Source organism: Gymnoscopelus braueri (assembly GCF_963280865.1).
Source record: "Gymnoscopelus braueri genome assembly, chromosome: 1".
In the NCBI taxonomy this organism is placed as follows: Eukaryota; Metazoa; Chordata; class Actinopteri; order Myctophiformes; family Myctophidae; genus Gymnoscopelus; species Gymnoscopelus braueri.
The window spans coordinates 57,273,071-57,286,327 of record NC_137603.1 but is presented as its reverse complement, the minus strand read 5'-3'; the positions used below and the strand labels follow the sequence as shown (position 1 = coordinate 57,286,327).

At 44.8% G+C, this 13,257-nt stretch overlaps 1 protein-coding gene across 3 annotated transcripts in view; it reads right to left on the bottom strand.

Annotated features, from left to right (window-relative positions):
• Positions 1-2,473: 2,473 nt before the first annotated feature.
• kctd15b (potassium channel tetramerization domain containing 15b) overlaps positions 2,474-13,257 on the bottom strand; it is a gene marked incomplete at its 5' end in the record, with an annotated part of 58,650 nt that continues 47,866 nt past the window's right edge. For all 3 annotated transcript variants that reach the window (XM_080439578.1, XM_080439579.1, XM_080439577.1), the window contains one exon: positions 2,474-3,479. In XM_080439578.1, coding sequence (XP_080295704.1) covers positions 3,321-3,479 — 159 coding nt within the window. In that variant the 3' untranslated portion in view covers positions 2,474-3,320. The remainder of the gene's footprint in view (positions 3,480-13,257) is intronic.

Below are 13,257 nucleotides of genomic sequence, written 5' to 3'. Positions count from 1 at the left end.
GTCCATCCAGGAGATGTTAGATTAGCAGAACTATATATCCTCCATCTTAGAATGTAATATTTAGAATATTATATTGTGAGGTTGTTTCTATATTAGAAACAACCTCCCCTATATCGTTGACTAAAGCAAACTGCCCAGTGCCCTAACAGATCAGACTATGCCATGGGGGTGTTTATTTTTTCATCAATGTTTTGGAATGGAATAAACAGCATCTGTAAGTTGCACGCACGCGCACGCACGCGCACGCACACGCACACGCACACGCACACGCACACACACACACACACACACACACACACACACACACACGCTCGCGCACGCACATGCACACGCACGCACACGCACACACATAAAGTATGAAAACTTGGCCCTTTCTTGTTTCTGTCTTTGATCCAGAAATGTTTAGAATGAGACCAAAGGAGTGTGGGCAGAATAGAGTAAGTGCCTCCCACTTGGCTCTTTGAGAACAATTGCTCTGATGCTGGGCGTACGGTTCACGCTGGGTTCTGTCATACAGACATGTGAGGAGTCACTAAAATAACTCGGGCTTAGAAGTGACAGTACAAAAAAAAACACACACAGAGAAAGAAACGAAACCAGCGTCTTTCTTTCTGCCTTAAAGTTGGTAAGAAGCCTCTCTCAACAAGTCATCCTGATGAGGAATTCAAATGAACAAAATAATACCCTCGTTTTAGGTATTGGCTAAAACCATTTTGTACGTAAAACAACCCAGTGCGTCGTCTGTCACACAGCTGTGAAAAGCTCTATAACAACCGTTAGAAAGCGGTACTTTCTTGACTTTTACCTTTATACAATCACTAAAACAGGGCATCTTGTCTTTTGGACCACCTTTCTGCTCTTGAAATAATGTTCCAATGTCTTTATAAACTCCTAAAATAGCCAAAGAGTTGCGTTCCAAAATGATCCATAATTCACATGAAATGACCCCTACTCTTACAGAGTACAAAGAAATCAAACAAGTTACTCTTACTTTTTTTTTAAATAGTAGTCGGTACCAACCTCAGTTGACAAAAATATTATCATTTTTGCACCCTGGTTAATTCTCAGTTCTTAAGTTTTCTGTCCTAGCGGACGACGCAGTAGAACATTTTGGATAGAGCTCCTTGTGAACGCTTGATGTGGCAGCGGTCATCAGACCACAACATATTTGTGGAGGGTAGTAGCCTACTTGGGCAGGCCGTTCTGTACATAATATATTTTAAGTGCAAAAACAAGTGTCATCAAGCATTTAGAGTACATCTCTTGACAATCATTGGGAGATATACTGGTAAACCTCAAGCTTTCCTCCGTTGGCCCTCAAGTCCTAAACATTCTTGGCTCAGACAACTTTACACTTCAGAGCTTTTTGTGCAATTTCACTCTTTCCATTTTTTAACAATAGGCTCTATGCGCGGCGGCCATATTGGTGAGAAATTGCGCCCTCTTCCTTACTTCCTTCCTTCACAGGTCTTTACCAATTATACTAATTGAGGCTCTGTTCCATTTGGTGTGGCACAGTGGTTCTCCAACTTTTTAATTTCAAGGACCCCCATAACTCTGAGAGTGTACAAATGGAACCAAATGGACCCGTAAGGGTCCATTTGGTTCCATTTGTACACTCTCAGTGTTACACACCCATAAGGGGCCATTTGGTTCCCCCTCAAGGAACCATGAGGGTCCCTGGACCACAGTTTGAGACCCACTGGTGTAGCAGAGTGTTTCCACAATATCAGCACCCTGACTCTGTTTGACCAGAATGGAACAGAGCCTTCATTAGTATCATTGGTAACACCTGTGTAGGGAATGAAATTCCAATTTCTTTCCAATATGGCTGCTGCGTGCATAGAGCCTATTCATTTTTGCTGAACTTTTCGCTCAATCGCAAAACATATCTGCCATGTTGTGTGCTGTGAAGCGGATCCGGTTGAAGGGATCCATCCAGGATATGTTTTATAGAGCTGAAATTCCAAAAGCACTTTTTTTTAATCATATATGATACACATTTGAATAATAATAAACGCTGTAGACGTTACGTATCCATGTTCTTCGTGTTCTTCTCAAGCCCCGATTTAACAACGAGACTTGTTTTCTCCAGCTGCGGACGCATTATGAGCCAGATCGCTTTAGCCACGTTGCCTGCGGACAGCAAGTCTCTACAGCCACTGCCAGGAAAACACTCTCACACAAGCTCTCAGATGCTAATGACTACAACGCTCATACAATCCTTCATATTGGAGGAAACAGAAAAAAAGAAAGAAAGAAAAAAAAACTGACATTGAAAATATTCCCATTAATAACTGTTTTCACCAGGTTGTGGTGGGGTGGGGGTGGGGGTGGGGGGGTTGCAAAAGGAGCAAGTAACATACTTGAGAAACAACAATGAAGGAGAAAAAAAATGCTAATAGTCAATTTGACAAACGATGGTTGGATTGGCAGGACGGGACACGCCCCTTATTGTAGTGAGGTGTGTTGATTGGTTGTGGGTGGGGTGGGACTGGGGAGGAGGGGCTGGCAGACGAGATAAGTCTACATGTCTCTTTATAGCGTCTCTCCTCTCTCTGCCAGACCCTTATAAGTCCCCCCCAAAAAAAGCCTCCCTTATAAACTGGACTGGGGCCCCCTGGGGTCAGTCAGGCGCTCTTATAACACACACAACACACACAACACACAGGGCCTCACACACAGACACAGGACTGGACAACACATGTGCCATGGAGCTGGGCCTGAGTGGCTGAGGGTCCGAGAGGAGGGGAGGAGGAGGAGGGCTGGACAGGAGGGGGCTTGGCGTCCCTCGAAGAAGCTGGGGGGGTCACTGTATAAGAGGTCAGTACACTGCAGGATGGGCAGGAAAATCAACTGGACACTGGTGGTGCTAGAACGGTTCAAGAAAGCTGCAGTTCAGTCCTTTATTTTACTTTTTTTTTTGTTTGTTCATCACGGTCCCAGTTTTTAGAGAGCTTTTTTTTTTTACATAATCCAAAAAGAAAAAGAAAAAAGGTAATTTTTTTCTGTGTTCGGTACTACATTCCCCTTAAGAGTTCTCGCAGAGCCGGCAAAGGTAACACGCCTCTGCTAATACTTAGGTGTGTTTCATGTTGAACTGTTACTTTTTTTTTTTCTGGAGGGCTTGGACGCGGGTAGTGGAGGCGAGGAGGGGGTTCAGAGGGTAACCGGGTTTGTTCTTGTTGGAAGTGATTATGGAGTGGTGAGGGGTTTTAGGGAGGGGGGGGTGGGGGGCGAAGCTAGGACCCCCCTCTCACCACCAGAAGTCCCTCTCTCTCTCTCTCTCTCTCTCTCTCTCTGCAGCAGCGCTCCATCTCTTAGTCCAGGGGCTCCTGTTTTATCCTGATGGGCGTGTTGATGGAGAGACTCCGCCGGTCCTCGCGACACAGCACATACTCACTGAACTGAGACGAGTCCACGCCGCCACCGCAGGACGCCGCCACGCTGAAGCCCTTCTGGAACAGACGCTCCAGGACCTGCCGGCGGGGGGAGAAAAAAAACACAAGAGCAAAAGGGGGTTTTAATATGACACACTTATCTGACTATTTATGGTACAGTAATCTCTCAAGAACAGATTCCGAGCTAAACATTTTTTCCCCCTTTTTTTTGCCGATGGGTTCCCAGATTGATGGTACAGTGCTTAAGAACCCTGATTTTGGACCTAATATGAAACCTCTTAACTCCATATTCTAACTTTTAGTGTTCCTTTGTCAATTACTACTTGATCATACTACAGCGTCACACAAAATCATCAAAAGTAGCAGATCCACAAGCTCTTTTGAGCTTGTAGATCTGCTACTTTTGATATTTATCATTTTTTTATCCTGAAAAGGAACAGTTTTGGACATATGAGGTTTCCACCCGACAGAGACGATGTGCTCCTTCCTGGTCTAGACTCCCCTCTTTCTTTGTGCCAAAAGCTCTGCTTTCCTGCCGTCTGTAAAGACAGAATACTGAAGGAAGCCGAGAAAGGAATGTGGTAAACACAATCATTTCCCACCAATTCAGATTCAGTCTTTTTTTGATGCCAGTCCAGTGTTTGGTTATTTAAAGCACATTTATATTGTGCATGCATATACACTCATCTGCTTCAAACTAATCGAGGAACACTTGGGCGATATCCTCAAAATGCAGGACAATTATCAAGCAAATATCCAGTAAATAAAAAATTTGTGGCTTTTTCTGCCTTATTTCTGCCTATTGATAGAATAATACAGTAGACTGACAGTAAATGGGGAGAGAGAGATGGGGAGTGAAATGCAGCATAAAGGCCGTCGGGATCGGGATTCGAACCCGCGACACACACAGGTGCCAGGACCGCTACGCCAGTCGTCCGGGCCAAATAATCTAAAGTTGTATTTCTCTAAATGTCCACTCCTTGCCCCGCCCCAACAATGACCCACGTCTTCATCGATCTCACAACACGTAGCTCGAGCCATTTACACGAACCTCCACCATTCCGTCCAATCACACCACCAACGGTAAGGTAAGATGGAATAAAGAACCAGAGGGGATTATACCGACATCACGTCGTCTTCTCTCTGCAATATTCATGGCCGCTTGCGCTTGGATCCGGCGGCTACAGATCTGAGGGGCATAAGCTCAAAGGGATGTGGGCCAGCGCATGATAGGTGTGTTAGGGAGTCGACTGGAGCTCGGCTACGGTGATAACTAGGCCTCCTAATTTGAGTAATGAGGCTGGGGTTGAGGAGGAGAGAGAAGTGGCGGTCTGGTGCCGCTGCGAGCGTATATAGGAGACAGACGTGTGCAGAATGAGAGTCATGGGGCAATCGGGAGCCCGGACTTCAAGTAAAGATAGAAGCCACAGGGAGTCAGAAGGAGAGGAGAGGAGAGGAGAGAGAGAGTGCTGTAAAATACAGAATGTTCATTTAATCCATGAAGACCGGGAACGCATCTGTGTCATTTTCAGATTTATTTGGCTATTCAAAAAATAGCAGATATACAAGCTCACAGCACGTCACTGTGAGCTTGTAGCCTACATCACATTTCTTAACATTTTTGAAAAATCGTGAAACGACTGATTTAGAAGACATTCGTAGAATCAGCATGTCTTAAGGTGGATAAATCAACTGAAAGTAGGTATGATTTCAGATACACGCACGCACGCACGCACGCACGCACGCACGCACGCACGCACGCACGCACGCACGCACGCACGCACGCACGCACGCACACACACACACACACACACACACACACACACACACACACACACACACACACACACACACACACACACACACACACACACACATTGACACATTGACACCTGTTAGACTGTACACATTAAGTACACACAATTCCTCCTCTCAGCTACTATTTAATCCTTGTGGGGTATTTTGGGGGGAAGGGGGGGGGTCTAAATCCCAGTGAGAGGAGTGCTGTGTGTGTGTTTACCTATTCTCTCTCCAGTTCTTCTTCTTTTAACAGAAAGTGTGCACTTCATGGAAATGAAAGGTCTGGCTCAGGGCAAACCCGCTTCTTTCACTAAATACACCGTGCATCGCATGCACGCACACACACGCAAGCACGCACGCACGCGCGCACGGACACAGAAGGCAGAGTGGTCCCTTAACCCATTCAATCTGGGAACGCATCTGTGTCATTTTTGATTTTAGGCTATAGCCATTATTTTATACTTTGGCTATTCAAAAATAGCTGATCTACAAGCTCATAGCACCGAGTGCATTCATACACATGATGATGGACCAATGGGCCTCAGCTAACTCATTCCACCGGATTTGTCAACGTTTGTTTGTTGGCATCCCTGCGTCTACGTTGATAAATACCAATCGATCGTAAATCGATTGAAATGATGTGGTGGTCAAGTCGTCCACAATGGATATCGTCTCTGTCGGGTGGAAACCTCACATGTCCAAAACTGTTACTTTGCAGGATTCACGTAAAAAAATTGCAGATCGACAAGCTAAAAACGCGACGCTTGGGCGCCGCGTTTCGAGCTTGTTGATCTGCTATTTTGGATACTTTCGTGTGACACTGTAGTTATGATCAAGTAGAGACTTTAATTCACGAAAAAACACACAAACAGTTAAAATATGGAGATAAGAGGCTTCTGCCCGACAGCAACGATCATAATATACATATTGGCATTTGAGAGATGTCGTTGCCTGGAATTCATTGATTATTTATTTGTTCCACTCATGGTAATGCACACACAGCTCCAGAAAACAAAAGGCTGGATGTTAGTTAACCCCGTAGGGGTGACAGCGATCTGTTTTTTTTACCGTGGATCAATCAATCTCGTCTTGGATCGATCATCCTCCAAATCTGAAGGTATACGTTTTCACATACCAGCCTTATCGTTTCATAAATCCTGGGGGGCAGCCGCACATCAAATCATCTACAAACATTTCTTTATATAGTTGTGTTTTCTTGCCATTTACGCACACAATACCAAGAGTTATAGAGCACTCATGAAATCTCCTCAGATCTTATGAACAAACGGAATTATGAAAACTTACTGATAAATACCACATTGCGTGAATGCATTCACGAGCGATTTACGATCACATCCGTTCCGCTCACGTTTGATAAATGAGGCCCAGTGTGTGTGTGTGTGTGTGTGTGTGTGTGTGTGTGTGTATGTGTGTGTGTGTGTGTGTGTGTGTGTGTGTGTGTGTGTGTGTGTGTGTGTGTGTGTGTGTTGCATTATCGAGGGGGGGATTACACCCTTTTAGGGGAAGACTCTTGTCCATGTTTTTTTAAACCAAACTATAGTTCAACAATGTTTGTAAAATCTTTTTTGTTAATGCATAAAGCGCTGTCTTTGGTTGCACCAACACAGGCCACAGTTTAACTGTCATTGGGATATTAGGATGTACCTTATATCCCAGCCAGGCTAACAGACGTGCTACTGTCTCACAGAACTCAGAGCTCATGCAAATAGCAGGTAATATTTGAAAAAGGTAGCTTTAATTGATTCTATGCTCACATTTCTGGCAAATCTGTGACCTAATTAACTCTGACCTAACTACGGTAGCTGTAAATACAACAAACACAGCGGGTCACAGCATTTGATGGTAACCAATCGTGATGCCTGGAGATTTGTCTGGGCAATAATAATCACAAACAACAACCAATCTGTAACCCTGTCAGAGAGGAGGAGAGGAAAGTGGGGGTTGAATGAATCCAATCCGCTAATGGTGGGTTTTAAAGAGAGGAAGACGGCTAATTAAGAGACCTGCCCGAGCATCAAACGCCTCCCAAATTCACGACAGACAGAGAGAGAGGAGAGGAAAGCCTAACGATTATGGAAATGATATTACACTCCCTTCTTTGATCATTGCATCACATTGCATTCCCCCCCCCCACACACACACACACACACACACATCATCTCCTTAACACATATGGGACTCTGTCATGTTCGGCAAGGAGTTCGGTCACAGAGGAGGAGGAGGCAGGGCCGATCAATACTGATACTCGCAGCAGTAACACTTTTATCATGCAATGCGCGGTGACACATAAGACTTAAGGATATTATTAGAGAAGAGAGTTGGGTTGGTGTCTGGGTTGGTTGGGGTATAATGTAATGGTTAAAAAAAAGGGGGTTTTGGGCACTATAAACAACTTGAGGTTTGGGTCTGACTATGTGGTGGTGAAATAGTGCCAGAGGTGCATCAACAGCTACGCTGAATAATTAAGATATATAAAGGTTTAAATGTCCACAGGACAATGTCCTAACATTAATCCCCACAACGGCAACATTAAACTAAAAGCTGTCTCTGGGAAAGTGAAATGTGCGGCTGCAGCTCGCTACCACATAAGTCTGCTTTGTGATTGCAGCAGGGATTGGTAACAACTTTGCAACGCAGCCCTCTTGTTTTTGTTCCACTTGTGTAAATTGTACTTTAACCACTTGGAACCTCAGCGTCCATATTCTGGGCCAAAAATAGCAGATCTATAAGCTCACAATGCATCGCAACGCTCACGATGAGATCAAACCCCAGGTGTGAGAACCCTCTCCCATGTGCCTCCCTGTCTCTGTCTCTGCTTTCCTACTCTCTGTCTCAATAGGAAATTAACCACTTAAACCTCAGCATCGGTATTGTGGGGAAAGCTTTCGTTGAAAATAGCAGATCGACAAGCTCACAACGCGACGCGCTGCGTTGCGTTGTGAGCTTGTCGATCGGCTATTTTCAGCAAAAGCTGACCCCACAATAACAGACAACAGAAAAGACACTAGTATCCCCTGAGGGAATCCAGTTACCCATATGGGGTTTAAGTGGTTAAATGCTAAACAGAGTGGATTACACTAAACTACATCTATCTAATCTAATCCCAATAAAGATCACCCTCTCGGTTGTGTTACGGCTATTATAGTTGAGGCCTTCCTGCATTTCTCTGAAAAAAAAAGAAGAAGAAGAAAGAAAGAAACACTTTGATGGCATTGGCGATAAAACAAACAAAAAGTACACAAAGTCTAATCGCTCGCCCAACTTCGACTCAGGGAAGGCCTCCCTCTCACCACCTGCGTGTTTGAAGCAATGGATGTGAGCTGAAGACTCGCTTCCCCTAATCTCCCTGGATCCCTAACGGGCCTTCCACACACCACACAGTTTGCATTGCTGTGTGATTGACTTGGCTGCAGAGGGGAATGCTACACTCCAATACAAACTTCCCAGTTTAATAATAATGGGGAGTTGGGTCAAATTATGATATCCTGGGTTTGGCGGAGGTTGGGTTGATCAGACCATGGGGTCCCTCGTTTACCTGACTGAAGTGGCTGAGGAGAGTCAGAGGAGAGAGGAGAGGAGATGGGAATCAGCTGCTCTGGTGTGATTAGCAGAGAGGGACCAGCTGTGGCCCACAGCTTTGTGGGGAAAGAATACCAAACCACAATACTGTTTGGAGACGTATAACCTTTCTCCCTTTACCACTTTCTTAACCAAAATAAACATTTCTAACGAGCAAGGAGGGCTACGTCGGAGTAAGACTGCCGTGGAGGAGGAGGGCAAAGGAACGCCAACGCTTGGATATCCCCGACACTACAGAGAACCAGGCAAGTAGCCACCAATTAGATATACGGTGCCTGGCTGTATCTCATGTGCTAACTGCTTGAGCTCTGTGTATTACAGTATGTTCACCTCTTGGGAACTAAAATCCTATACTGTACGTGAACACTGATTGTGCAGATCATTGATATCATACTATACGCAGACTACACACTTAATAGGGATAGTTCACCCAAAAAATTACTTATTTTCTATCAATTACACACCCCATGATGCCTTGAATTCATGGAGATTTTTTGTTTTTGTCGCATTCCGAAGCCAATCATTTGATGACCGGGTGTATTTCCTTTAGGAGACTCAAAGAGACTCCTTTGAGTCTCCTACCGGATACATAGTCATCTTTCCGCGGGAATCAAATTATTGGCTTAGTTAGGAGTGAGACAAAAAACAAAAAAAATCTTCATGAATTTAATGCTTCATGGGGTGTGTAATTGATAGAAAATAAGTAATTTTTTGGGTGAACTACTCCTTTAAGTAATTTGGCCGTGACTGTGAACTATCACGTACCGCCACACCAACACACAAACTTCACTCTTCACTCTTTCACTCTCGGAGAGCTGCCATTCAAACCTGGGTCACCCACCATGGGGATGAGCAGAGAGAGAGAGAGAGTGATGCATCAGACCTCCCTCCACTATAACCTCCCAGCATGGTACGTGTGTCTTGATCGCACTCGCAGGCAAGATGGTGGGGCCAGAAATCAAAGAGGGTGAGACTTTACGGATTGAACAAAACAAGAGCGCATAATGTAATATTGATGGCCAACCGGAGCGGCGTGCGTGTGCGCTGCAATCACATGCGGCTCCTCTCTGGAGGTGCTGAGGGGAGGAGGTGCTGAGGGGAAGACACTTTGCTCTCTGAGACTGTGTCTCCGGCACTCGGGGCACATGGGGCACGGTGAGGGGCTGAGTGACAGGAATCGTGCACAACAACGCGGCAGCCGCCACTGTGGCGTGTGTGTGGGGGGGTGGGTGGGGGGGTCTTTTGTTTAACTATGCATGGACCTTGATATGGGACAAGGAGCAGTGAATGGAATCTGTGAATCAATCTCGCCTCAGTTTATCAGGAAAACAGCCAACTATACAACTTGTGGAGGTTCCCGGTGTCTCACAGATCATATCGTCGCTGTTGGCCAGAAACCTTGTATCTCCATATTTCATTGTTTAATGTTTGCTTTTTTCTCATAAATGAGTGCCCTATGTTATACTTTGTCGTATGAATTGTACTGACATGCCAAAAATAAGGATGCCACCGTTGAAAGTGGTTAAATGGTAAATGGTGCATTTACATAGCGCTTTCATCCAGAGCTCTTTACATAGATTGTTCATTCACACACCGATGGCGGAGGAAACCATGCAAGGCACCAACATGCTCTTCGGGAGCAATTAGGGGTTCAGCATCTTGCTCAAGGACACTTCGACACTAACTCTGGGGGAGCCCGGGATCGAACTGGGAACCTCGCAGTCAAGTCTGTCAGTGGATTTTATAAACTAGAGGTTCTCACACCTACTGTATGTCGCACCGCCGATCCATCCGACCAATATGTCTGAGTCATAGTGTCGGGGCTTTGTCAGAGTAGACGTTGCACCACCAGTCTGTCTGTGTCCCTTTATGCCCATATATGGAGATCTCTGTATCTGTCAGTCCTTGTCCCTTTTATACCCATACAGTATATGGAGATCCCTGTCATCAGTATATTTATTGTTTATTTGGATCTCCATTAGCTACTACCTTAGCAGCAGCTATACACTTCCTGGGGTCCACAACAGCATATGCCCATACAATGGCATGCCCATATTTGGGCATATCGGTTGGATCAGCGGTTCTGGACAACTGGATATTCATACATGCCCATATATGGACATAATCGGTCAGATCGGCGGTTCTGAACAACCGCATATCCGAACGACTCGGCGGCGGGCACCGCACTCTCTCGAGTCCTTGCCGATGTGCGCGCCGAGTTTGGAGTCGGTCGGCCCCATATTAGCTTATGACCATTGTGTTAGAATTGTTCAAAAATAGAGTTTTTGAAAATAGCCGATCTACAAGCTCACGACGCGTTGCGAGCTTGTAGATCGTCTATTTTCGAATAGCCGTTGCATATAGGTTTAAAGTGCTCCTGTGGTCTAGAGTTGCTTCTTTTGGGCTTGTTTTCCTAGACCTGGTTGCTTATTTCTCACACACAATATGGCAACACTGCCACTGGGCAGCTTCACTGTAGTAACTATAGGGGTTATTGCACTGTAGCTCCCATAAGGAAGGGCCTTTGAACGGTGTTAAGCCTAATTCATAGTCCATAGTACGATGGTCTTGCTTGCCAAAAAGAACTAACAAGCTAACAAAGTGTCGCATCGACACCCTCGCGCGATGGCGTGTAAATTAAGCTTTATCTCGTTCACTTCCCCATCATGTGCAGATGTTCCTGGCCCCCGGCCTTCAGGGACTCAAACCAGCAACTTCCTTGGTCACAAGCAGTGGTGGAAAGTAACTAAGTACATTTACTCTAGTACTGTACTTAAGTACATTTTTTAGGTATTTTTTACTTTACTGGAGTATTTGCCATTTTCAGTACTTTTACTTCTACTCCACTACATCTCAGAGGCAAATATTGAACTTTTACTCCACTACAAGTATTAGACAACTTAGTTACTTTGTAGATTTTGATTATTAATACAAACCACTTCAGCCCTATATACATTTCGTCCATTTGAAAATAGCCGATCTACAAGCTCACAATGCGTTGCATTGTGACGCATTGTGAGCTTGTAGATCTGCTATTTTCAAAAGATTTTTTATACATTTTATACATTTGAAAACTTGTGAAATGAGACATTCTGCATAATGAGTACTTTCTACTTTTGGTACTTTTTGAACCTCTGACTTTTACTTTTAACAGAGTATTACTACATTGCAGTATTGATACTTTTACTTAAGTAAGAAATGTGAGTATACTTTTTCCATCACTGGTCACAAGCCAATTGCTCTAACCTTCCTTAACCGGCGGTTCTGACTGTGGCTTTGCTCCCTAGTCTGTGAGGTTAGCCACAACACAGGCCCCACTTCAAAAGGTTGCCTATAAAATCAGTGTGATTTGCAGCTCCGTGTTCATCTTGTGTGCTTCCATGGGGGGGGGGGGGGGGAACTTTATCCTTATTATAAGCTAGCAGATAATTAAAGCTGCTCTGATGTGGTCGCAAGCAGTGAGTTTGTCAAGAAACTTCCAGAGATAAAGGCTGTGGTATGACAGGTGTCCGGTTCCTGTTCTTCTGCCAGAAGTCGTGCTCTATACCATTGGTTCTAAAAGTGGGGTCCGGGGACCCCAGGTGTAGCAGCAAGCTGGAAACGCGGCGCGAAGCGACGCGTTTCGAGCTTGTAGATCTGCTACTTTAGCAATTTTTTTATTTGAATCCTGAAAAGTAACAGTTTTGGACATATGAGGTTTCCACCCGACAGAGACGATAATAAAACACATTTCAGCTGAAAATCAGTTATTGACGGTGAGCAATGCGCTCGCACAATGAAGTATGAATAGGCCATTAGAAATAGCCTTTTTCGTTTTGATCAAAGCTGTAGGTCATCATTAATTGGACGTTCCCCTTCTGAAACTTCTGTTCACCCATTCTCTTCTACTCTCCCTTTTTCTCGCTCACTTTCCACTCTCTCCTATTTCTGGCTTTAATTTTTTTTCCCAAAGATGTAACATCTGCTTCTTTTTTTTCTCCACGGCACATTGCACTATAAAAATAGCTCACACCAACTGTATTAACATTAACATAAACAATACACTCAGTATCATGAGGATAACAAGAAATGTCCTTAAAATAATCTTAAGGAGACAAAAAAAAGTTGTTTTCACTCTCTAAGAGCGATGGAGGTTGGTGTGTGTGTGTGTGTGTGTGTGTGTGTGTGTGTGTGTGTGTGTGTGTGTGTGTGTGTGTGTGTGTGTGTGTGTGTGTGTGTGTGTGTGTGTGTGTGTGTGTGTGTGTGTGTGTGTGTGTGTGTGTGTGTGTGTGTGTGTGTGTGAGAGTGTTTGGGGTGTGTGTGTGTGTGTATGTGGGGGGGGGACTGGAGAACTGTATAGGAGAAGACATAACAGCCTCACACCACAGGCACACTCGCTGTAACACACAGCAGCGCCCGTAGCCATGCATAGTCCAACCAACACACACCTCCTCCACCCTCTACACCCCATCTACAC